This window comes from Somniosus microcephalus, chromosome 5, assembly GCF_052327205.1.
Source record: "Somniosus microcephalus isolate GS21.2 chromosome 5, FLI_Smic_1.0, whole genome shotgun sequence".
NCBI classification, from domain to species: Eukaryota; Metazoa; Chordata; class Chondrichthyes; order Squaliformes; family Somniosidae; genus Somniosus; species Somniosus microcephalus.
The window spans coordinates 237992362-238018461 of NC_140991.1; the positions used below are offsets into that span (position 1 = coordinate 237992362).

General features: G+C 43.7%; 1 protein-coding gene across 1 annotated transcript in view; it reads right to left on the bottom strand.

Annotated features, from left to right (window-relative positions):
• LOC147117614 (uncharacterized) overlaps positions 1-26100 on the bottom strand; it is a 71464-nt gene that overhangs the window by 33734 nt on the left and 11630 nt on the right. Inside the window, exons 2-6 of the mRNA XM_085988744.1 lie at positions 23950-24011; positions 21579-21643; positions 10595-10726; positions 3084-3203; positions 1587-1856 (exon numbers count right to left, since the gene is read on the bottom strand). Coding sequence (XP_085844870.1) covers positions 1587-1856; positions 3084-3203; positions 10595-10726; positions 21579-21643; positions 23950-24011 — 649 coding nt within the window. The remainder of the gene's footprint in view (positions 1-1586; positions 1857-3083; positions 3204-10594; positions 10727-21578; positions 21644-23949; positions 24012-26100) is intronic.

Genomic DNA, 26100 nt, shown 5'->3' on the forward strand with positions numbered 1-26100 from the left:
AACGCACTACCCTCATCTGGCCTCCTTGTTACCTCCTCAAAAAATGTGTTAGTGAGTGTGATGTATGTGTCAGTGAGTGTGGTGCAATATAATTGGTTGATGTGTGTGTCAGTGTGTGTGGTGCAATGTGTTTGGGTGATGTGCCTGTCATGGTTGAATAGCTGGAAGTATGTGCAAGGTGTGTGTGTGTGCGGCTAGTGGTGCAGTTGAAGATTCATTCACTGTCCTTGACCACTCATGTGAAGTCATTAAATTTCTTTCAGCACTGGATGCAGTTCCTCAGGTCAAGACTGCTGGCAGTGACCGCTTCAGCTATCTGCTCCCACTGCCTTTTTATGGTTGAGTCTAGAAGGCCTCCTGTGGCTAGAGAACATATCTACTCCCATTCTACCCCCTGCACTAAGCCCTCCAGTGCTGCGTCTAGGAACCTAGGTGCCCTTTCACTGCCCTGTTGAGTCATAACTGCCTGACAGTTGCCTTCACAACCAGTTCAATGAGCTGCTGAATGCAGAATGCACCTCCCCTTTAAGAGATACAGCCTACGTTTAAAAGTGGAGGCTAGCTTTAAATAGAACTAGCCTCGTACAAACTTGGGCTCCCTGCTGAGCGCCCTCAGCGCTGGGCTGCACGCATCAATAATGTTAATTAGCAGGCAGCACGAATGTCTGCACTTACTTTCAACGGACGCAGGCTGATCGCGCATCATGATCCCCACGTCCGTTTTCGGGCCTAATCAAATTTTTAACCCATAGACAGAGAATACGATTGAGATCTTTGAAATGATGAGGGGCATAGATTTTGTGCAGGTGGATAGGTTATTTGAGTTAGATAGGAAGGATAGGACGAAGGAGCATCAGTACAAAATAAGAGAGTTCTGGTAGACACCAAGAAGTACTTATTTTCACAGAGTCAGTGACCTCTGGAATTGATTGGCAAAACGTGTAGTGACTATGGATTTGCGAGAGGCCTTCAAAAGGGAACACGTCTTGAACTATGGAAGGTAGATAAGTTAGCTGTGACTAGTGATATCAGTTACTGCAGTCTCCTAGAAGTTGTTTGATTGTCTTCAGGGATCAAAGAGGAGTTTCCCAGAGTTTCTTTTCCTCTCCCAGTAGATTGTGTGATTGGGGGGTGCGGGCGGGGCGGCTGGAGTTGACAGTGCAAATTTCATGCACCATGTCTAGACTGGATAGGCTAGATGAACCAGTTGGTCCTTTTTCATATATTTCATAAGACAGCAGGTTCTGAATGGGCCTGATGTAGTTCTGTTCAAGAAGTGAGGAACAATTGAACCCTGAGTCAGCTCTGATCATTCTTGCAGATCTCCAGTAAGTTCCAGAAGGCATTGCCAGAGGTCTACAAACAAGCTATCTGCACTGTCCTCTCTATGTCTATGAATGATATGCAAGATGTTGCAACCTGACAAAAGAAAAAAAACTATACCCCAACATGAGCTGAAATGGTTATTGAAAGACTATATAGAACAATGAAGCTAGAGATGATTAGATTTGGAATACATATGTATGTTTTACCCAAGCTATTCCTTACCCATCCAATTTGGGAGATGATGATTTATCATTGCTTACCTCTTCAAGACTTCTGGTGTGGCCAATCAAATTTAGATGGTTGACCATTAGATAGTATGGGTAAAGCGATGTACTCCTTGCAAACAGATGCTTACAAAATTCAGGAACATTTCTTCCATTTTCCAGGGCATTGTGAAGGTGAATGGCTTTGTACAACATTAGAAACTTCATAGCTTCATAGATTCTTTGCTCAATCACTTCATCCTCAACCAGATTTTCACATTCATTTGCTCTTCCAGTCTCACTTTCTATGCAACATATCGCCGTCCACTGTAAAAGGAAAAATTGCATAATTGTTCCCACCAATATATCTGTTTATTGAGAGTTATGCCAATACCTACTGTTTGTTATCTATCATCCTTTGGAATAAAGCTCAGAAATGACTGTGTGCAGTATTATTGTACACTTAACACATTTGTATGAATCTGCTGTTTTAATAGAAGCGTATTCAATTTATATTACTTTATTCCAATAAATTAAAACCTCTTAAAATAGTGGATTAAGAAATTTGATACATACAGGTATGGTAAATTGCAGAGTCTAATTTCCAAGCAGTAGTTATATTTTTTCACATGATCTTTCAGTGTACAGAATCTAACAATTTTAAATAAAACTAAGAGCAGAGATCTGGTGACATCCTTGATTGGAATTTGAACATGATTTTCTGTAATGAGTTTCAATAGTTTCCAGTCTGTTTGTTGGCTGGAGACCTTGTCACGGAGCAGAACTTGATGTTAAGAGGGGGACGTACCTCCAGCAGGAGTTGCTGGTGACAATTGTATGTGGGACTGCTGAGACCAGTTAAGCCACCCTCGCCCCTCAACCAGTCCCATAATAAGTATTCTTGGATTCTGGGCACCATTAACATTCGCCACCCTCCCCCCTCCTATTAAAACACAAATGTGTAATAATAAAATGCCTAAAAGATTTAATATCCAACCTTGTGAAGAGCTGGAGGGGCTTCTAGAAGTTTTTCCCCATCACATCTTCCGACCCTGCTGTGAGGCTACAACAGCACCTTCCACTCTAGCGCTCAAATTTCAGTCACTACCTGCCGTGCATTGCAATTAACGCAACCGGCAGGCAGCGCTGTTTTAAGACTCCTCTGGCGGTGTCCCCATATTTGGCTGGGACCCCTGGATATGAGCCCTATAGGCTCGTGTGCTAATGCAACTCTGACCTCAACCTCACCTTCTGCTGGATCAACCAAGGATGAGCACTGATTGTATCCAGAAGGATCTCTGTCGACTGGTGTCCTGTCATCAAATTGAAGAAAAATATGAACTCCAAAAAGGAGGGAAGCGGTTTAAAATTTGAGAAGGAAACTAATTGTTTTGGATGGTTCACACCTTTTATTCTGCACAAGTATTTTCAACTCAGACACATTATTTTCCTGGCATATTACTCATTTTAATTGCCTGATCTCTTGTGCTCGCAGTAGCTGGGTGGGAAGGTAGACGAGCATTTTATATAGCATCACTGAGTCAAAAAATGCACCTTCTTCTGGAGCGTTTCCAAACACATCTCCAGCTTTTCAATGGGATTTCCACAAAGTTTGTGTTCCAAACACCACTGATTTATCCAGCCATAGCCTTCTTGGGACAACTTTGTGGGAATCTATGGATGTTAAAACAAAGAGTTAGTTAATTAGTGCTATAATTCCAACAAATTGGATCATTGCATGTTCATTGGGCACCTGAAAATTTTCTTGTTTAACACAAATACAGTTTACTCCTTTTAATTTAAAGTTGCTTAATTCGAATTATCTGTTAATTCGAATTGAAAGTGTGCAAAAAGTGGCTCCTGTGCTGTTTTTTAATTCAAATGTCTGGATAATTAGATTTTTTTCAAGCAAACATTGACTAATAGGAGTAAACTGTACGGTATATAATCAGCAAATTCAAATTGTGGAACAAAATAAAATTAACCAAGCACTTTACAAAAGATGTCAATATTTTTAAGAACAAGGAGCAGGAGTAGGTCATTTGGCCCCTCAAGCCTGCTCCACCATTCAATAAGATCATGGCCTTAACTCCACTTCCCTGCCCGCTCCCCAAAACCCTCAACTCCCTTACCATTCAAAAATGTGTCTATCTCCACCTTAAATATATTCAATGACCCAGCCTCCAAAGCTTTCTGGGGAAGAGAATTCCAAAGATTCACAACCCTCAGAGAAGAAATTCCTCCTCATTTTTGTTTTAAATGGATGCCCCCTTATTCTGAAATTATGCCCCCTAGTTCTAGAGTTCCCCACGAGGGGAATCATCCTCTCTGCATCTACCCTGTCAAGCCCCTTCAGAATCTTACATGTTTCAATAAGATCCCCTCTCATTCTTCTAAACTCCAATGAGTATTGGCCCAACCTGCTCAACCTTTCTTCATAAGACAACCCTTTCATCTCCAGAATCAACCTCGTGAACCTTCTCTGAACTGCCTCCAATGCAAGTATATCCTTCCTTAAATAAGGAGACCAAAACTGTATGCAGTACTCCAGGTGTGGTCTCACCAACGCCCTGTACAGTTGTAACAAGACTTCCCTATTTTTATACTCCATTCCCTTTGTAATAAAGGCCAACACTCCATTGGCCTTCCTAATTACTTGCTGTACCTGCATATTAACTTTTTGTGATTCATGCACAAGGACCCCCAGATCCCTCTGTTCCTCAGCATTTTGTAATCTCTTCCCATTTAAATGATAATTTTTTTTTTAATTCTTCCTACCAAAGTGGATAACCTTGCATTTTCCCACATTATACTCCATCTGCCAGATTCCTGCCCACTCACCTAGCCTATCTATATCCCTTTGGAGATTATTTGCGTCCTCCACACAATTTGCTTTCCCACCCATCTTTGTATCATCAGCAAATTTGGCTACATTACACTTGGTCCCTTCATCCAAGTCATTAATATAGATTGTAAATAGTTGAGGCCACAGCACTGATTCCTGCAGCGCCCCACTAGTTACAGTTTGCCAACCTGAAAATGAGCCATTTATCCCGACCCTCTGTTTTCTGTTAGTTAGCCAATCCTCTATCCATGCTAATATATTACCCCCAACCCTGTGGGCTCTTATCTTGTGTAGTAACTTTTTATGCGGCACCTTCTGGAAATCCAAATACACGGCATCTACTGGTTCCCCTTTATCCACCCTGCTCGTTACATCCTCAAAGAACGCCAGTAAATTTGTTAAACATGATTGCCCTTTCATAAAACCATGCTGACTCTGCTTGACTATACTATGATTTTCTAAATGTCCTGCTACCACTTCCTTAATGATTGACTCCAGCATTTTCCCAACGACAGATGTTAGGCTAACTGGTCGATAGTTGCCTGGTTTCTGTCTCCTTCCTTTCTTAAATAGGGGCATTACATTTGCGGCTTTCCTCTAGGATGCAGGCCATCGGGTCCAGGGGACTTGTCCACCTTTCATCCTATTAGTTTGCCTAGTACATTCTCTCTAGTGATAGTGATTGTTTTAAGTTCCCCCCCACCCCAATAGCCCCTTGATTATCCATTATTGGGATGCTTTTAGCATCTTCTACCGTGAAGACCGATACAACATTTTTGTTCAAAGTCTCCGCCATTTCCCTGTTTTGCATTATTAATTCCCCAAACTCTTCCTCTAGGGGACCAACTTTTACTTAAGCTACTCTTTTCCTTTTTATATACCTGTAGAAGCTCTTACTGTCTTTTTTATATTTCTTGCTAGCTTAATCTTATAAGCTAGCTTCTCTCTCTATCATTTTTTTAGTTGTCCTTTGCTGGTTTTTAAAAATTTCCCAATCCTCTGGCCTTCCACTATTCTTTGCAACATTATATGCTTTTGTTTTCAATTTAATACCATCCTTTACTTCCTTAGTTAGACACGGATGGTTCATCCTTCTCTTAATGTCTTTCTTTCTCACTGGAATATATCGTTGCTGTGAGTTATGAAATATCTCCTTAAATGTTTGCCACTGCTTTTCTACAGTCTTACCCTGTAATATATTTTCCCAGTCCACTTTAACCAAGTCTGCCCTCATACCTTTGTAATTACCTTTTAATTAAGTTCAGGACACTAGTTTGAGACCTAGCTTTCTCACCCTCAAACTGAATTTGAAATTCTACCATGCTGTGATCACTCTTCCCAAGAGGATCCTTCACTTAGAGATCATTAATTAAACCAGCCTCGTTACACATTACCAGATCTAAAATAGTCTTCTCCCTGGTTGGTTCCACAACATAGTGTGTCAAGAAACCATCCCGTATACACTCTAAGAACTCTTCCTCAAATCTACCTTTGCCAATTTGCTTTGTCCAATCAATATGAAGATTAAAATCTCCCATGGTTATAGCCGTACCTTTCTTACAAGACACTTATTTCTTGATTTATACTCTGTCCTACAGTGTGGCTACTGTTTGGGGTCCTGTAGACCACGCCCACCAGTGACTTCTCAGAAACATAGAAAAATAGGAGCAGGAGTAGGCCATTCAGCCCCTCGAGCCTGCTTCGCCATTCAATATGATCATGGCTGATCCTCTATCTCAATAACATATACCCGCTCTCTCCCCATACCCCTTGTCGTCTTTTGCATCTAGAAATCTATCTATCTCCTTCTTAAATATATTCAGTGACTTGGCCTCCACAGCCTTCTGTGGTAGAGAATTCCACAGCTTCACCACCCTCAGAGAAGAAATTTCTCCTCATCTCAGTCCTAAATGTCCTACCCCGTATCCTGAGACTGTGACCCCTCGATCTAGACCCCCCATCCAGGAGAAACATCCTCCCTGCATCCAGTCTGTCTAGCCCTGTCAGAATTTTATACGTTTCAATGAGATCCCCTCTCATTCTTCTAAACTCTAGTGAATACAGGCCTAGTCTCTCCTTATATGACAGTCCTGCCATCCCAGGAATCAGTCAGGTGAACCTTCGCTGCACTCTCTCTATGGCATGTATATCCTTTTTTAGGTAAGGAGACCAAAACTGCACACACTGCTCCAGGAGTGGTCTCACCAAGTCCCTGTATAACTGTAGTAAGACATCCTTGCTCCTGTACTCAAATCCTCTTGCAATGAAGGCCAACATACCATTTGCCTTCCTAACTGCTTGCTGCACCTGCATGTTTGCTTTCAGTGACTGGTGTACAAGGACACCCAGGTCCCTTTGTACATCAACATTTCCAAATCTATCACTGTTTAAATAATACTCTGCCTTTCTGACCGAAGTGGATAATTTCACATTTATCCACATTATACTGCATCTGCCATGCATTTGCCCACTCACTCAACTTGTCTAAATCACCTTGAAGCCTCTTTGCATTCTCCTCACAACTCACAATCCCACCTAGTTTCGTGTCATCAGCAAACTTGAAAATATTACATTTGGTCCCCTCATCCAAATCATTGATATATATTGTGAAGAGCTGGGGCCCAAGCACTGATCCCTGCGGTACCCCACTAGTCACCGCCTGCCACCCCAAAAAAGACCCATTTATTCCTACTCTCAATTTCCTGTCTGTTAACCAATTTTTAATCCATGCCAGTATATTACCCCCAATCCCATGTGCTTTAATTTTGCACATTAACCTCTTATGTGGGACTTTATCAAAAGCCTTCTGAAAATCCAAATACACCACATCCCTTATCTATTCTACCAGTTACATCCTCAAAAAACTCCAGTAGGTTTGTCAAACACGATTTCCCTTTCATAAATCCATGTTGACTTAGTCTAATCCCGTTGAAATTTTCTAAGTGTCCTGTTATCAATCCTTTATAATAGACTCTAGCATTTTTTCTACTACTGATGTTAGTTCCCTGTTTTCTCTCCCTCCTTTTTTAAATAGTGGGGTTATATTTGCCACCCTCCAATCTGCAGGAACTGTTCCATAATCTATAGAATCATGGAAGATGACAGCCAATGCATCCACTATTTCCATGGCTACCTCTTTTAGTACTCTGGGATGCAGATTATCATGCCCTGGGGATTTATCAGCTTTCAGTCTCATTAATTTCCCCAGCACTTTTTTTTACTAATACTAATTTCCTTCAATTTCTCCTTCTCACTAGACCCTTGGTTCTTTAGCATTTCTGGGAAGTTATTTGTGTCCTCTACCGTGAAGACAGAACCAAAGTATTTGTTTAATTGCTCTGCCATTTTCTTGTTCCCCATTATAAATTCTCTCATTTCTGACTGTAAGGAACCTACATTTGTCTTCACTAATCTTTTTCTGTTTACATACTTATTATTTCTCATCTCCACCCAAGCTGATTCTACGTCTTGATCTTCTAAGCCAATATCATTTCTCATTACTGCACTGATCTTGTCCCTTATTAACAGAGCTACACCAGCTCCTTTTCCTTTCTGCCTATCCTTACGATATGACAAATACCCCTGAATATTCAGTTCCCAGCCTTGGTTACCGTGCAACCATGTCTCTGTAATGGCTATCAGATCATACCCATTTATTTCTATTTGTGCTGTCAACTCATCTATCTTGTTACGAATGCTGCGTGCGTTCAGAACTAGAACTTTTAATTTTGTCTTTTTACCATTATTCCCTATTCTGATCCATTTCTGATGCACTCTTGTGTATATGCTCTGTCCCTTCCTATCACACTCTGGTTATCATTACCCCTATCGCTACCCTGCACTTTTGCCTTCTCATACTTCTTTGACTTTTTCAATTTCCGCTCAGCGTATCCCTTCCCCCCACTATTTAGTTTAAAGCCCTATCTACAGTCCTAGTTATTTGATTTGCCAGGACACTGGTCCCAGCCTGGTTCAAATGAAGCCTGTCCCGACGGAACAGCTCCCTCTTATCTCAGTACTGGTGCCAGTGCCCCAAGAATTGAAACCCATTCCTCCCACACCAATCTTTGAGCCACTCGTCCATCTCTCTGATCTTATTTACCCTATGCCAATTTGCACGTGGCTCAGGTAGTAAACCAGAGAATATTACCTTTGTGGTTCTGCTTTTTAATTTAGCCCCTAGCTGCTCATACTCCCTCAGCAGAGCCTCTTTCTTTGTCCTACCTATGTCGTTGATACCTACATGGACCACGACAACTGGATCTTTCCCCTCCTACTCTAAGTTCCTCTCCAGCCCAGAGGACACGTCCTTTACCCTGGCAGGCAACACGGCCTTCCGGACTCACGCTCTTGGCTGCAGAGAACAGTGTCTATCCCTCTAATTATACTGTCCCCTACCACTACCACATTTCTTTTTGCTCCCCCCACTTGAATGGCTCCCTGTACCATGGTGCTGTGGCCAGTTTGCTCATCCTCACTGCAGTCCCTTCTCTCGCCCATACAGAGAGTAAGAACCTCATAACTGGTGGACAAGAGCAAAGGCTGAGGCTCCTCCACCACTGCCTCCTGGGTCTCCCTACCTGCCTCGCTCGTAGTCACACCCACCTGTCCCTGACCATGGACCATATTTGAATTAATTAATCTAAGGGGTGTGACAAGGCTTTGGAGAGGGTGCAGAGGAGATTTACTATAATGGTATCAGAGATGAAGAAATTTAGTTATATGGAGAGACCAGAGAAACTGGGATTGTTGTTCTTGGAGCAAAAAAGGTTAAGGGGAGATTGAGGAACATAGGAAGAGGAGAATGTCATTCAGCTCCTATGCCTGTTTCCGCCATTCAATAATCTGTATCCTATCTCCATCCACCCGCCTTGGCTCCATATCCCTTCATACCCTTGACTAACAAAAATCCATCAATCTCAGATTTAAAATTATTAACTGAGCTAACAGCTACTGCTTTTTGTGGGAGAAAGTTCCACACTTCCACCGCACTTTGGGCAAAGAGTGTTTCCTAACTTCTCTCCTGAATGGCCTGGCTCTGATTTTAAGGTTATATCCCCTTGTCCTAGACTTTCCCACCAGCGAAAAATGTTTCACTCTATCTACCCTATCAATTCCTTTCAAAATCCTAAAAACCTCAATCAAATCACCCCTTAGCCTTCTTTATTCCAGGGAATACAAGCCTAGTTTATGTAATCTCTCCTCATAATTTAACGCTTGGAGCCCTGGTAACATTCTGGTGAATCTGCAATCCACTCCTTCTAAGGCCAATATATCCTTTCTAAGGTGCGGTGCCCAGAACTGTACACGGTATTCCAGATGTGGTCTAACCAGGGCTTTGTATAGCTATAGGAAAACTTCCTCCCCTTTATATTCTAGCCGTCTAGTTATAAAGGCTAACGTTACAGGGATGGGCAATAAATGCTGGCCTTGCCAGCGACACCCATATCCCATGAACGAATAAAAAAAAATTCCATTAGCTTTTTTGATTATTTTTTGATTTGACTACTATATTTTAGTGATCTGTATACATGGACCCCTAAATCTCTTTGGACTGCCACTGTTCCTAGCTTTTCACCATTTAAAAATACTTGGATTTATCCTTTTTTGGTATTGTATTGAAATCCATCTGCCACAGTTTTGCCGACTCACTTAGTCTATCAATGTCTCTTTGTATTTTTATACTCCCGTCTATACTACTTATTATGCCATCAATCTTTGTGTCATCAGCAAACTTGGATATATGGCTCTCTATTGTGTTATCCAAGTCATTAATAAATAAATGTCCCATCGTGCTCTCTCCAAGCTCAGTTTGTCCATGAGACTCACCTGCTGCCGCGACCCTATTCCCATCAACTTCCCTTCCTGGCCCCTATGTTAGCTGATGTTAACAGTTCCCTCTCCTCGGGTACTGTCCCCCTCCCCTTCAAATCTGCCGTCATCACCCCTCTCAAAAAACCCACCTTTAACCCCTCCATACTTGCAAACTACCATCTCCAACCTCCCTTTCCTCTCAAGTCCTTGAACATGTTGCCACCTCCCAAATCCGTGTCCATCTTTCCTGCAATTCCACGTTTGAATCCTTCCAATCAGGTTTCAGTCCCTGCCACAGTACTGAAGCAGCCCTCATCAGGCCCTAGCAAGCTGTTTGCTATATGGAGCTTTAGTATACGGCACAAACCATATAGAAGGACAATTGAAACATCAGTTATTGAATTACCTGTGAAGTGTCCTCAGTCATTATCCAAGATGGGAGTTGCTTGCCTTTGACCAGTGCCTCACACATGACTTTCCTCAATTGATGATAATTATCATTCTTCAAATTTACAGAATATAACTCTGAGCTTTCAACCTTTTAAAAAATGGCAAGGTATTCAATTAAAAACAGCAACTTGAAATACAAATGTTGGTACAAATATTATTAAAAGTAAACTTAATGAATCTCAAAATAAACATTTTCCTGCCCTTAGTTTCAGTTCAATAACGTTGTTTTCCCCTATTTTAGGTTGCCTCGAAGCAAATCCCAATTTATCCCACCCTACTTGTGTGGCGCCACCTGACTTCTGCTCAGTGCCTCCTGAATAACACATGAGAGATTGGTAATGTACTACAAGGCATAAGCCATGTTTTATAACACTTTCTCTGTTTGCATGTTGGAGCAACAACAAGAACAACTTTATCTAGCACCTTTAACATAGGCTTCACAGAGGCATAAAGATGCTGAGCCAAGGAAGGAGGTATCAGGATGGATGGTCAAAAGCTTAATTGAAGAGGTGGGTTTTAAGGAGAGGTTTTAAGGAGAGTCTTAAAAGAGGAAAGAGGGTGGATAGGCAGAGGGTTTAGAGAGGGAATTCCAGAGCGTGGGGCCTAAGTGATGAAAGTATGGCACCCAATGATGGGGCAAAGGTAGGAGGGTTGCCCAAGAGGCTAATGTCAGAGGAACGGGGGTGGGTTGCATGGCTGGAAAGGAAAGGACTTGCATTTATATAGTGCTTCACAACTAATGAAGTACTTCGAAGTGTAGTCACTATAGGGAACCACTGCAGCCAATTTGTGCACAGAAAGGTCCCACAAACAATGATTTTTAGAGAGATAAATATCGGCCAGAACACCAGGAGAACTCCTTGCTCTTTTTTGAATAGCGTCATGGGATCTTTTACATCCACCTGAGGGAGCAGACGGGGCTTTGGTTTAACATCTCATCAGAAAGATGGCCTCTCAGACAGTGCAGCACTCCCTCGGTATTGCACTGAAGTGACAGCCTAGATTATGTGCTCAAATCTCTGGAGTGGGGCTTGAACCCACGGCCTTCTGACTCAGACCAAGAGGGCTACCACTGAGCCAAGGCTGATTCCTTGGAGGAGGGTAGAGATAAAGAAGAGGAGGCCATAAAGGGATTTAAACACAAGTATGAGAATATTAAATCTGAGGCATTGGGGGACCTGGAGCCAACATAGGTCAGCAAGAACAGCGATGTGTGAGTGGGACTTGGTGTAGGATAGGATACAGGCAGCAGAGTTTTGGATGAGCTGAAGTTTACGGAAGATGCAAGATGAGAGAGCATTGGTATAGTCGAGGCTGGAGATGGCAATGGCAGGAATGAGAGTTTCAGCAGGAGGTAGGTGGAGGTAGGCAGTGTTACGGAGATGGAAGTAGGCAATCTTTGAGGGAGAAGATATAGAGTGGGAAACTCCGCACAGAATCGAATAGGATGCTGAGATTTCAAACAGTCTACTTTAGCCTGAGACAACAACAACAACAACTTGTATTTATATAGCACCTTTAACGTAGTAAAACATCCTAAGGCACTTCACAGGAGTATTAAAAGACAAAATATTTGACACCGAGCCACATAAGGGGAAATTAGGGCAGGTGACCAAAAGCTTGGTCAAAGAGGTAGGTTTTAAGGAGCATCTTAAAGGAGGAAAGAGAGGTAGCGAGGCAGAGAGTTTAGGCAGGGAATTCCAGAGCTTAGGGCCGAGGCAACAGAAGGCACGGCCACCAATGGTTGAGCGATTATAATCAGGCATGCACAAGAGGGCAGAATTAGAGGAGCGCAGATATCTCGGGCTTGGGGGGGCGGTTGTGGTGCTGAAGGAGATTAGAGATAGGGAGGGGCGAGGCCATGGAGGGATTTGAAAACAAGGATGAGAATTTTGAAATTGAGGCGTTGCTTAACCGGGAGCCAATGTAGATCAGTGAGCACAGGGGTGATGGGTGAACGGGACTTGGTGCGAGTTAAGACATGGGCAGCTGAGTTTACATAGGGTAGAATGTGGGAGGCCATCCAGGAGTGCACTGGAATAGTCAAGTCTAGGGGTAACAAAGGCATGGATGAGGGTTTCAGCAGCGGATGAGCGGAGGCAAAGGCGATGTTACAGAGGTGGAAATAGGTGGTCTTAATTATGCTGCGGATATGTGGTTGGAAGCTCATTTCAGGGTCAAATATGACACCAAGGTTGCAAACAGTGTGATTCAGTCTCAGACAGATGTTAGGGAGAGGGATGGAGTCAGTGGCTAGGGAACGGAGTTTGTGGCGGGGACCGAAAACTATGGCTTCGGTCTTCCCAATATTTAATTGGAGAAAATTTCTGCTCACCCAGAACTGGATGTCAGACAAGCAGTCTGACAATTTAGAGAGGTAGAGCTGGGTGTCGTCAGTGTGCATGTGGAAAATGACACTGTGTTTTCTGACGATGTCACCAAGGGGCAATATGTAAATGAAAAATAGGAGGGGGCCCAGGATAGATCCTTGGGGGACACCAGAGGTAACGATGCGGGAGCGGGAAGAGAAACCATTGCAGGTGATTCTCGGGCTACGATTAGATAGATAAGAATGGAACCAGGCAAGTGCACTCCCACCCAGCTGGGCAACAGTGGAGAGAAGTTGGAGAAGGATGGAATGGTCAACCGTGTCAAAGGCTGCAAAAAAGTCAAGAAAGACGAGGAGGGATAGTTTACCTTTTCACAGACACAAAGGATGTCATTTGTGACTTTGAGAGCCGTTTCGGTACTGTGGCAAGGGCAGAAACCTGATTGGAAGGATTCAAACATGGAATAGCGGGACAGTAACCGGGAGGGGAATGGAATCAGTGACGAGGGTATGTAATCAGTGACGAGGGTATGTAATCAGTGACGAGGGTAGGTAATCAGTGACGAGGGTAGGTAACCAGTGACGAGGGTAGGTAACCAGTGACGAGGGTATGTAACCAGTGACGAGGGTATGTAACCAGTGACGAGGGTATGTAACCAGTGACGAGGGTATGTAACCAGTGACGAGGGTATGTAACCAGTGACGAGGGTATGTAACCAGTGACGAGGGTATGTAATCAGTGACGAGGGTATGTAACTAGTGACGAGGGTATGTAATCAGTGACGAGGGTATGTAACCAGTGACGAGGGTATGCAATCAGTGACGAGGGTATGCAATCAGTGACGAGGGTATGCAATCAGTGACGAGGGTATGCAATCAGTGACGAGGGTATGCAATCAGTGACGAGGGTATGCAATCAGTGACGAGGGTATGTAACTAGTGGCGGGGGCCGAAGACAATGGGTTCGGTTTTGCCAATATTTATCTGGAGGAAATTAGGACTCATCTGAGATAAGCAGTCTGGCAACAGAGGCAATGAAGCGGTTGAGACAGGTGGTGGAGAGCTGGGTGTCATCAGTATACATGTGGAAGCTGACCCCCATGTCTGGGCGGATGTCGCCAAGGGACAGCATGTAGGTGAGGAAGAGGAGAGCGCCAAGGAGAAATTCCTGGGGGACTTTGGATGTAACGGTGCAGAGACAAGAAGAGAAGCCATTGCTGGAGATGCTCTAGTTATGATTGAAACGGTAAGCATGAAACTAAGCAACAGCAGTCACACTGAGCTGAACAATGAAGGAGAGGCATTAGAAGAGAATGGTGTGGTGGACCGTGTCAAAGGCTGCAGAGGGCTTGGGGAGGACAGGTTAGGATAATGCAGCACAGTCACAGAGGATGTCATTTGTGACTTTGATTAGTGCTGTTTCAGTGACGGAAACCTCACTGGAGAGATTCAAACAGGGAATTGTGGGCAAGATGGGCATTGATTTGGGAGGTAAAAACACATGAAGGACTTTGGAGAGGAAAGGGAAGTTGGAGATGGGATGGTAGTTTACAAGGACGGAGAGTTCAAGAATTAGGTTTTTTTTTTTAAGGAGGGGCATTATCAGTATTGAAAGGGAGGAGGATAGTACCCAAGGAGAGTTAAACATAGAAACATAGAAGATAGGAGCAGGAGTAGGCCATTCGGCCCCTCGAGCCTGCTCCGCCATTCAATGCGATCATGGCTAATCATCCAAATTTAGTACCCTGTCCCTGCTTTCTCCCCATCACTTGGAAAACAGCGACAGGATCGGACAAAGTCAACATGGATTTACAAAAGGTAAATCGTGCTTGACTAATCTACTGGAATTTTTTGAGGATGTAACTGGTAAAATAGATAAGGGAGAACCAGTGGATGTGGTGTATTTGGACTTTCAGAAGGCTTTTGATAAGGTCCCGCATAAGAGATTAGCGTGTAAAGTTAAGGCACATGGGATTGGGGGCAAGGTATTGACTTGGATAGAGAACTGGTTGGCAGACAGAAAGCAAAGAGTTGGTATAAACGGGTCTTTTTCCAAGTGGCAGGCAGTGACTAGTGGGGTACCGCAGGGATCGGTCCTTGGACCCCAGCTATTCACAATATATATTAATGATCTAGACAAGGGAACTAGATGTAATATCTCCAAATTTGCAGACGACACAAAGCTGGGTGGGCGTGTGTGCTGTGAGGAGGATGCCGAGAAACTCCAGGATGATTTGAACAGGTTGGGTGATTGGGGAAAAGCATGGCAGATGCAATATAACGTGGATAAATGTGAGGTTATCCACTTTGGTGGCAAAAACAGGGAGGCAGATTATTATCTGAATGGCAATAGATTGGGAGAAGGGGAACTGCAACGAGACCTGGGTGTCCTTGTGCACCAGTCGCTTCAGCAAATGGTATGTTGCCCTTCGTAGCGAGAGGGTTTGAGTACAGGAACAAGGATGTCTTGCTGCAGTTGTACAGGGCCTTGGTGAGACCACATCTTGAGTATTGTGTGCAGTTTTGGTCGCCTTATCTGAGGAAGGATGTTCTTGCCATGGAAGAAGTTCAGTGAAGATTCACCAGGCTGATACCTGGGATGGCAGGAATGACATATGAGGAGAGATTGGGATGATCGGGCTTGTACTTGCTGGAGTTTAGAAGAATGAGAGGGGATCTCATTGAAACTTATAAAATTCTGACAGGATTGGACAGACTAGATGCAGGAAGGATGTTCCCGATGGTCGGGGAGTCCAGAACCAGGGGTCACAGTCTAACGATAAGGGGTAGGCCATTTAGGACAGAAATGAGGAGGAATTTCTTCACCCAGAGAGTGGTGAACCTGTGGAATTCTCTACCACAGAAGGCAGTAGAGGCCAATTCATTAAATATATTCAAGAAGGAGTTGGATATATTTCTTAAGGTTAAAGGGATCAAGGGGTATGGGGAGAAAGCGGGGACCGGGTACTGAATTTGGATGATCAGCCATGATCGCATTGAATGGCGGAGCAAGCTCGAGGGGCCGAATGGCCTACTCCTGCTCCTATCGTCTATGTTTCTGTACCCCTTGATCTCTTTAGCCTTAAGAAATATATCAACTCCTTCTGTGACCCCCCTGGTTCTGGACTCCCCGACCATCAGGAACATCCTTCCTGCATTTAGTCTGTCTAGTCCTGTCAGAATTTTATAAGTTTCAATGAGATCCCCTCACATTCTTCTAAACTCCAGCGAGTATAAGCCCAATCGACCCAATATCTCCTCATACGTCATTCCTGCCATCCCAGGTATCAGCCTGGTGAATCTTCGCTGAACTCCTTCCATGGCAAGAACATCCTTCCTCAGATAAGGCGATCAAAACTGCACACAATACTCAAGATGTGGTCTCACCAAGGCCCTGTACAACTGCAGCAAGACATCCTTGTTCCTGTACTCAAACCCTCTCGTTGCGAAGGCCAACATACCATTTGCCTTCTTAACCGCCTGCTGCACCTGCATGCTGACCTTCAGCGACTGGTGCACAAGGACACCCAGGTCTCGTTGCACTTCCCCTTCTCCCAATCTATTGTTATTCAGATAATAATCTGCCTCCCTGTTTTTGCCACCAAAGTGGATAACCTCGTATTTATCCACGTTATATTGCATCTGCCATGCTTCTGCCCAATCACTCAACCTGTCCAAATCATCCTGGAGTTTCTCGGCATCCTCCTCACAGCACACACGCCCACCCAGCTTCGTGTCATCTGCAAACTTGGAGATATTACATCTAGTTCCCTTGTCTAGATCATTAATATATATTGTGAATAGCTGGGGTCCAAGGACCGATCCCTGCGGTACCCCACTAGTCACTGCCTGCCACTCGGAAAAGGACCCGTTAATTCCAACTCTTTGCTTTCTATCTGCCAACCAGTTCTCCATCCAAGTCAATACCTTGCCCCCAATCTCATGTGCCTTAACTTTACACGCTAATCTCTTATGCGGGACCTTATCGAAAGCCTTCTGAAAGTCCAAATACACCACATCCACTGGTTCTCCCTTATCTATTTTACCAGTTACATCCTCAAAAATTCCAGTAGATTAGTCAAGCACGATTTACCTTTTGCAAATCCATGTTGACTTTGTCCGATCCTGTCACTGTTTTCCAAGTGCTCTGCTATTACATCTTTTATAATGGACTCTAGCATTTTCCCCACTACCGATGTCAGGCTTACCGGTCTAATTCCCCGTTTTCTCTCTACCACCTTTTTTGAATAGTGGGGTAACATTAGCTACCCTCCAATCCATGGGTACTGTTCCAGATTCCATCGAATGTTGGAAGATGATCAGCAATGCATCTACTATTTCTAGGGCCACTTCCTTAAGTACCCTAGGATGTAGATTATCAGGCCCTGGGGATTTATCCGCCTTCAATTCCGTCAATTTCCCTAACACCATTTCCTTAGAAATACTGCTTTCTTTCAGTTCCTCCCTTTCGTCAGACCCTATGTTCCCTGACATCTCTGGGAGGTTATTTGTGTCCTCCTTTGTGAAGACAGAACCAAAGTATGTATTTAATTGGTCAAGCCATTTCTTTGTTCCCCATTATATATTCCCCTGATTCTGACTGCAAGGGACCTACGCTTGACTTCACCATTCTTTTTCTCTTCACATATCTATAAAAGCTTTTACAGTCAGTTTTTATGTTCCCTGAAAGCTTACTCTCATATTCTATTTTCCCCTTCTTAATTAATCCCTTTGTCCTCCTTTGTTGAATCCTAAACTGCTCCCAATCCTCAGGTTTACTGCTTTTTCTGGCCAATGTCCTCTCCTTGGACCTTCTGCTATCCCTAATTTCCCTTGTTAGCCACGGTTGAGTCACCTTTTTTGTTTTATTTTTATGCCAAACTTGGATGAACAAATTCTGTAGTTCATCCATGCGGTCTTTGAATGTTTGCCATTGCCTATCCACCATCAACCCTTTGAGTGACATTCCCCAATCAATCCTACCCAACTCGCGCCTCATACCATCGTAGTTTCCTTTATTTAAATTTAGGACCCTAGTCTCTGAGTCAACTACTTCATTCTCCATCTTAATGAAGAATTCTATCATATTATGGTCGCTCCGACCCAAGGGGCCTCGTACAACAAGATTGCTAATTAATCCTTTTTCATTACATAATACCCAGTCTAAGATGGCCTGACCTCTGGCTGATTCCTCGACATATTGGTCCAGGAAACCATCCCGTAAACACTCCAGGAATTCCTCCTCCACAGTATTGTTACTAATTTGGTTAGCCCAATCTATATGTAGATTAAAGTCACCCATGATGACTGCTGTGCCCTTATTGCACGCTTCTCTAATTTCCCTTTTAATGCCATCCCCAACCTCCGCATTACTATTTGGAGGTCTATATACCACTCCCACTAACGTTTTCTGCCCCTTGGTATTTCTCAGTTCTACCCAGACAGATTCCACATCATCAGAGCTAATATCCTTCCTTACAATTTTGTTAATCCCTTCTTTAACCAGCAATGCTACCCCACCTCCCTTTCCTTTTTGCCTATCTTTCCTGAATATTGAATACCCCTGGATATTGAGTTCCCAGCCTTGGCCACCCTGGAGCCATGTTTCCGTAATCCCAATCAAATCATATTCGTTTACCTCTATTTGCGCAGCTAATTCATCCACTTTATTACGAATGCTCCTCGCATTAAGACACAAAGCCTTCAGGCTTGTTTTTTTAACGCTCTTAGACCTATTAGAATTATTATTTACTGCGGCCATGTTTGATTTAAACCGTTGATTTCTCTGACTGCCACTTTTGTTTTTCTCCTTCCTATCTTTTGCTTTTATCCTCGTTTCCCTTTCCTCTGTCTCCCTGCTCAGGTTCCCAACCCCCTGCCATTTTAGTTTAAACCCTCCCCCAGAGCACTAGCAAACACTCCCCCTAGGACATCGGTCCCGGCCCTTCCCAGGTGCAAACCGTCCGGTTTATACTGGTCCCACCTCCCCCAGAACCGGTTCCAATGTCCCAGGAATTTGAATCCCTCCCCCTGGCACCATTCCTCTAGCCACATATTCATCTGAAATATCCTTCTATTTCTACTCTGACTAGCACATGGCACTGGTAGCAATCCTGAGATTACTACCTTTATTACATTTACAATATCAGCTATCATGGGGCCAGAAAGCTTGAGGTGGGCCTTATGGACAAGCTGAGCTCAAGATGGCATGGGGGAGATGGAAGAGAAATGAGATGTGGATTCAAGGCTGGGGCAGGGAGAGCCTGAGGGGTAAGTTTGGTTTGGTGGGAAGGGAGGGATGTGGCAGAGGCAGCTCAATCAATGGTCTCAACCTTAGTGACAAAGAAGTTCATGAGCTCCTTGCACTTGTTGGAGGTGAGGGTGGAGGGGGCAGGGGAGAGGGGTTTAAGGGGCTGATTGGTAGTGGTGAAGAGAGGCAGAGGTTATCTTTGTTCTCCAGGATGATTCTGAAGTTGTGGGTAGTTTTGGAAGAGTGAGGCCCAATAGTACTTGATGTGGCCTAACCAGATCTGGTGATAACTTGTGATGGATGGCTAAACCAGATCTATATTCCTGATGCACTCAAGCCGACATCCCTTAGACTTGAAGGATTAAGATGAAGGCCAAATAGGTGGTAAGACCAGAATGGAAGAGAGTAAGGCCTAGAAATTTAACATCGATATAAACCTGCCAGTGCAACCGCAGGCTGGTGTTAATGGCTGCCAAATTTGATGGCGCTGGCAGGACTGGTGAACTGGCGCTGGTGGCTAATTAACATTAGCCCAGCACTAAACTTACTGTGCAAGGCCGTTTTGGTGGCATTCATCCTGGCAGGAGGCCCAATGTGGCGTGGCCATAGCGTCATTGCAGCTAGAACAGCCAACACTTAAAGCAAGGCTGTCATTTCAGAAAGCAGTTCGGTCTCTTAAAGGGGAACTGCCTTCTGAAATGAAAAAAAATTAAAATCATGTAAAAATATGCAGTTTCTAGCCCTTACAGCTCAACTGCCTTCTGAAAAAAAATTAACATTAAAAAGAATTACCAAATGGGAGTTTTCATCTCGTAAAGCTGAATTGCTTTCTGCACCAAAAAAAATGCTACAAGTGCTTCAGCACTAACACAAATGGCTCAGCAAACCAGGGAAGGGGCACCCAGGTTCTTGTATGCAGCACTCCAGCTTTATGCAGGGGTCAACACTGCAAGAGAGGTCCTCTACCCACAGGGGCCAGGAGGCCCTCCAGAAAAAACGATGTGGGAGCACATCACCCAGGCCTTCACTGTCAGCAGTGTCGCCCCCACAACCTGGCTCCAGTGCCCAAAGAAGATTCATGACCTCAGACCAGTGGTCAAGGTCAGTGAATGCATCTTCAAAAGCTGTTTCCTACCAACTGCACCACTAGCTTCACACACTGCTCAGTGCACAACGGGCACTACCAAGCACAAATTTACCCCCCAAAGATTTGAAAGGAATGCCGAAAGGGGTGGAATAAGATCAGGTGCTTGAAGGAGGAGAAAGTACCAGAGGAGTCCGGGCAGAGACCAAGCTGTCCCTTGGTGATAAGGGCTGTGACAGTTTGGGTGGGGGAGGTGGTGACAAGTATAGCCAGGTCAAGCTTCAGTCAAAGGCAGGATGTCAATGCAATGATCCACAATAAGGCTGTGGATGGCAGGGGCCTTGTTTGCGAGTGACCATACGTTCTTTGGTGGTGGGTGGGGGGAAGGGGGAAGGAGAGAGAGTGTGGAGAGCGACTGTGATTTATCCACTGTCTGAGTTCAAAGGGGCAGCGGTGGATGGGCTAATGGCCTGGGAAGGAGGTTGGCAAGTATATCTGTTACCTATCTATAATAGCCCAGTAGCTACACGGGCAGAACACGGAGTTATTAATTACAATTAAATCTAGTTATGTCTGTGCTCACATGCAGTTTCACTCAAGGTCAAATTTGCCATCTCTACTTGGTCATCAGAAGAAAAGAAAAACTGGTTTGAGAAGGATCCTTTCCTGTTAAATTGCACTGCCTGGTGGATTGTCAGTATGCACAAGATTCTACAGGCTTCCTCATTGAACATTGTTCTATAGCAAGAAAATTGGGTGGGAGGAGAGTGGAATCACAAAATCAAGTAATGTAAAAAGATAAACTCATTGGGGACTGAGCAAGCAGGTCCTCCTGTCAAAGGTCCAATCAATCAAGGGTTGAACTTGTTTCCCTAACTTTATCTCTTTAATGCAGACAGTTTAAAAAATATATAATTTCCATTTTTTTAATGTGTTACCATGAACTGGAAGTCTGGGTATTTTATGACATGCCACTTTCCAGCTCAGTTAAGTGAATGCAGTACAACATACTGTACATGGAGATGTATGCATGAAGCACAGTCCCAGGAGAGCAACTTGAGAGGGAAAAACATAAGTAACTAACATTGGTATGTTCATAACATGCCTTCATGGATAAACATGAATGAATTGGAATAATTTCTGATGACTCTTCATACAAACATGTCACAAATACCTCCAAGATTTACTGAGAGACCACTAAAGAGTTTCATACACTAAAACCTTCAAGATCATTGATTACTTGGATAAATTCAAAACCATGTTCCTCATTACCTTACCTCCATTCGAGTAGTGTTGTGTTGACTTTCATTGTGTAAAATGAGGTCACAGTTTCGACCACTGCCTAAAAGTGCCAAAAATCAAAAGAAAATGTTTTTTGTTATTGCATCATCATTCACCTTCGGAAGTTTATTACTCTTGACTTCTTCACCTCTGGTGGGAAATTCATCTGACCACAACCCCCAAGTTAAAAATATACAGAGAATAACAAATGAACGAGGCCATTTAGCTCATTCTATATGAGGCAGTATTCTGAAATCATGTACCAGGCATTCAGTTCTAGCTTTCTCTCAGCGTATAACCATCTGAATCAGCAACCATTTAGTGATCCACCAGTTTGTGCATTTATTAAACTGCTTATTCCATAATTTCACAAATGTTAGAAAAATATAGATGTGTATCATAAAAAAAAATTGACGGTTCAAATGTATTACAAAGGTGTATGTTAGCACAACTTATTTTTCAATAGGAATGTACATAAATAACTTTGGCTGCAGTTTGGGGAAAATCTGTTTCCAGGCCTACCCCACACTGTCCCACTTGTTCTCCAAGCTAAAGGCAGCTGCATGGACAGCAGAAGTCTTGTAAACAGAAGAAAGAAACTATCAGGTGACAAAATACTTTCCACACAACTATACTAACACCGAAAATCCCTGGACCATGATCCTGGCAATTACACTGGGGACACACCCACTGGTATTCACCAATACTTCATCAGAGTTGCGGGGTCAGTGAGAGGGCACCTCCATTTTCTTGGGACTGACAGATGCCCACATCTCCAAAGGCACAGCTTGAGAGCCTGTTGTGCTAAAACTCCAGTGCTTGCCAGTATCCGGAGATGGGGGTGGGGGGGGGGGGGGGTGATGGGGGAAGATGTCTAAGGCCCCCTAGATAACCTATACACTATTTGCAGTTCCTTTCAGCCCCTCTGTAATAGGGCTGACACAAACATTGAGAACAAATATGGGCCCATTTTTGGGATGTACAAGTTATTTCCCTGGACTCCCCCAGTGGGGCCCACTTGTGTCCTAGAGGGCAGTATGCTTCACCTGACTCTAGTTTTATGCCTAACACCATATGGGCCAGGAAAGTGAGAACTCCGTAACATGGCTGACATTGTAAAAGGGCTGGCAGAGTTGCGCTAATGGTGGGCAAGGCGCTGCAAGATTGAGCATTCGGAAAAACAGCCCTACTATTAGAGCATTATTTTTCAGCAATCTTTTATTTTGTGAAGAAGAGTAATGCTTCCCTTTTACAATTTTGTGATAAATATATCAGCCCAGTAATTCCGGGCACAACGCGTGAGTACGGACGGGGTACTCACGCGTGTGCCCGGAAGAATTGCCGGTTTTCAGCATGCACAGCGCATGCGCTGAAAACCGGCATTTCCTGTCCTCTGACCCAAGGGGTTAAGAGGCAGAACGCGTGCGCAGTGAAATACCTTTTTTTTTCCCCCCCCCGAGTTGCGCGTGTGTAAAGGCCTCCGGTCTTTACGCATTGAAAAACCACACGTAAGTACTTCGTTTTTCAGGTAAGTGGGCTTTTAGTACAATTGAGAATTTTTTTTTCCCCACAGGTTTGTTATTTTTAAAGAATTTACAGTAAGGTAAGTTTAGTTTTAGCTCCGATTTTTTATATAAATTTTTTTTTCAAATTTTAAAATTATTGTTTAAAATAGTTTTTCAGAGTTCTTTATTGTTCATTTAAGTAGTGCAATGTTTTTTTTAATTTTCTTTCAGGTTTATGTAGTGTTTTGGGGCCAGGAGTTTTCATGAGTTTGACAGCTCTTTCTGTCAAACTCATGAATGAGTTTCCCCTCCCCTGATTGACTGCACAGTGCTCACCTGATCCCAGCCGGCACATCGCACTAACTACGCCACTGGATCAGGTAAGCACATCGCGCCGACATCTGAACCGGGCCAGTGACAGGAAATGCAAGCAGGCCCGGGCTTCAGATGTCGGCACGCAGGGTGAGTGCACATCGGGGGCTTGCACGCGCGGCAAGCTCCCGATCCTAATTTCAGGGCCAATATAGATATAGGTGTCGTGGTCTAGACATACCTCTACCTTTGATACAGATTGAGATGTACAGGAGAACCATTTTGAAGGGACAAATCTATTTTCCCAAATACCCACATAACCAAACAGTACAAAACACCCACTCAGCATTTTGGGTTAAAAAAAATAGCTAGTCAATTCTTGCATAAATTTTTACAACACTGTGGTACAACATATTACACTTGCTGAGTGCAGTCAGGCCTTGTAGTTTCTCACAATCAAAGCTGTGCTTTGCCATCTTTAAAAATTTAACACACCATAACTACACACTGAGGTACTACTAACATTTACAGGTAAACATCCAATCAGTACCTGATTTACTGAGCCAACTTTCCCTAATGTCATCCACACTACGATACAGATCTTCTTCATCACTATTGGGTAAAATAGAAGACATAAAAGTTAATGCACTGAAACATATTTCATACTTGAACATCAAATATTAAGGGTGGAATCTATCTTCAAGTTCATGCATTTATCATTTATCCAATATAGGTCATGAATACAGCAGTTTACTCACTTATAGTATACTTACTGCTTTGTTTGTAATTTGCTTCAGATTTGCTCACAGGAACAAAAACAAACCTCCACCCCTCCAAAAACAAACCCGAGCTGTGGAATATCTACGGATCCATATTGAGAAAAGAATTTTTGAAATGTTTTTCAAATAGATCAGTAGTATCTACGAGGAAAATATCTAATGTATCTTTTTACTCAAGTTTAAAGCAAATATTTACAAACCTCCCATTGACTGCCATTACAAAAGGTAAATCACGCTTGACTAATCTACTGGAATTTTTTGAGGATGTAACTAGTACAATAGATAAGGGAGAACCAGTAGATGTGGTGTATTTGGACTTTCAGAAGGCTTTCAATAAGGTCCCGCATAGGAGATTAGCGTGCAAAGTTAAAGCACACGGGATTGGGGGTAAGGTACTGTCTTGGATAGAAAACTGGTTGGCAGACAGGAAGCAAAGAGCTGGAATAAACGGGTCTTTTTCCGAGTGGCAGGCAATGACTAGTGGGGTACCACAGAGATCGGTGCTAGGACCCCAGCTATTCACAATATATATGATCTAGACAAGGGAACTAGATGTAATATCTCCAAGTTTGCAGACGACACAAAGCTGGGTGGGCGTGTGTGCTGTGAGGAGGATGCAGAGAAACTCCAGTATGATTTGGACAGGTTGGGTGATTGGGCAGATGCATGGAAAATGCAGTATAATGTGAATAAATGCGAGGTTATCCACTTCGGTGGCAAAAACAGGAAGACAGATTATTATCTGAACGGCAATAGATTGGGAAAAGGGGAAGTGCAACGAGACCTGGGTGTCCTTGTGCACCAGTCGCTGAAGGTAAGCATGCAGCTGCAGCAGGCGGTTAAGAAGGCAAATGGTATGTTGGCCTTCATCGCGAGAGGATTTGAGTACAGGAGCAAGGATGTCTTGCTGCAGTTGTACAGGGCCTTGGTGAGACCACACCTTGAGTATTGTGTGCAGTTTTGGTCACCTTATCTGAGGAAGGATGTTCTTGCCATGGAGAGAGTGCAGCAAAGATTCACCAGACTGATACCTGGGATGGCAGGAATGACGTATGAAGTGAGATTGGGTCGATTAGGCTTATATTCACTAGAGTTTAGAAGAATGAGAGGGGATCTCATTGAAACTTATAAAATTCTAACAGGACTAGACAGACTAGATGCAGGAAGGATGTTCCCGATGGTGGGGGAGTCCAGGACCAGGGGTCACAGTCTAAGGATAAGGGGTAAGCCATTTAGGACTGAGATGAGGAGGAATTTCTTCACCCAGAGAGTGGTGAACCTGTGGAATTCTCTACCACAGAAGGCAGTTGAGGCCAATTCATTAAATATATTCAAGAAGGAGTTAGATATATTTCTTAAGGCTAAAGGGATCAAGGGATATGGGGAGAAAGCAGGGACAGGGTACTGAATTTGGATGATCAGCCATGATCTCATTAAATGGCGGAACAGGCTCGAGGGGCTGAATGGCCTACTCCTGCTCCTATCTTCTATGTTTCAATGATTCAGATTCAATATACATTAAATGGACTAATCAGTTTAGAAAAATATTGACCTATGGTCCAATGATTAAGTCATACATATTTTTATCCTTGGCTGATTTGGGAGAGAATTTGCATACTGGTGCAACTTGTGTAGGTCAGGGATGGAGCATCCACAGGAATGAGTGAGATAAAGGCCCAGATATTTACGGGGAGGTGGGGAGGGAGCAGGTAAGGCTGAAAAAGGCCAAAGAACCTGGTAACACTGGGGACGCAGAGGTCCTGCTGATCTTAATGGCTGTACCTCATTAAGTCTGTTAACTGCCTGGCAGCCGGTCAAATGAACAGCCTGGCCGGCAGGCAGGAGTAAACACCAGCGGCAGGAAGCCACTGCCAGGAACCCTTGGGGACGGTGCCCGGCAATTGGGAGGGGGGGGATAGGCC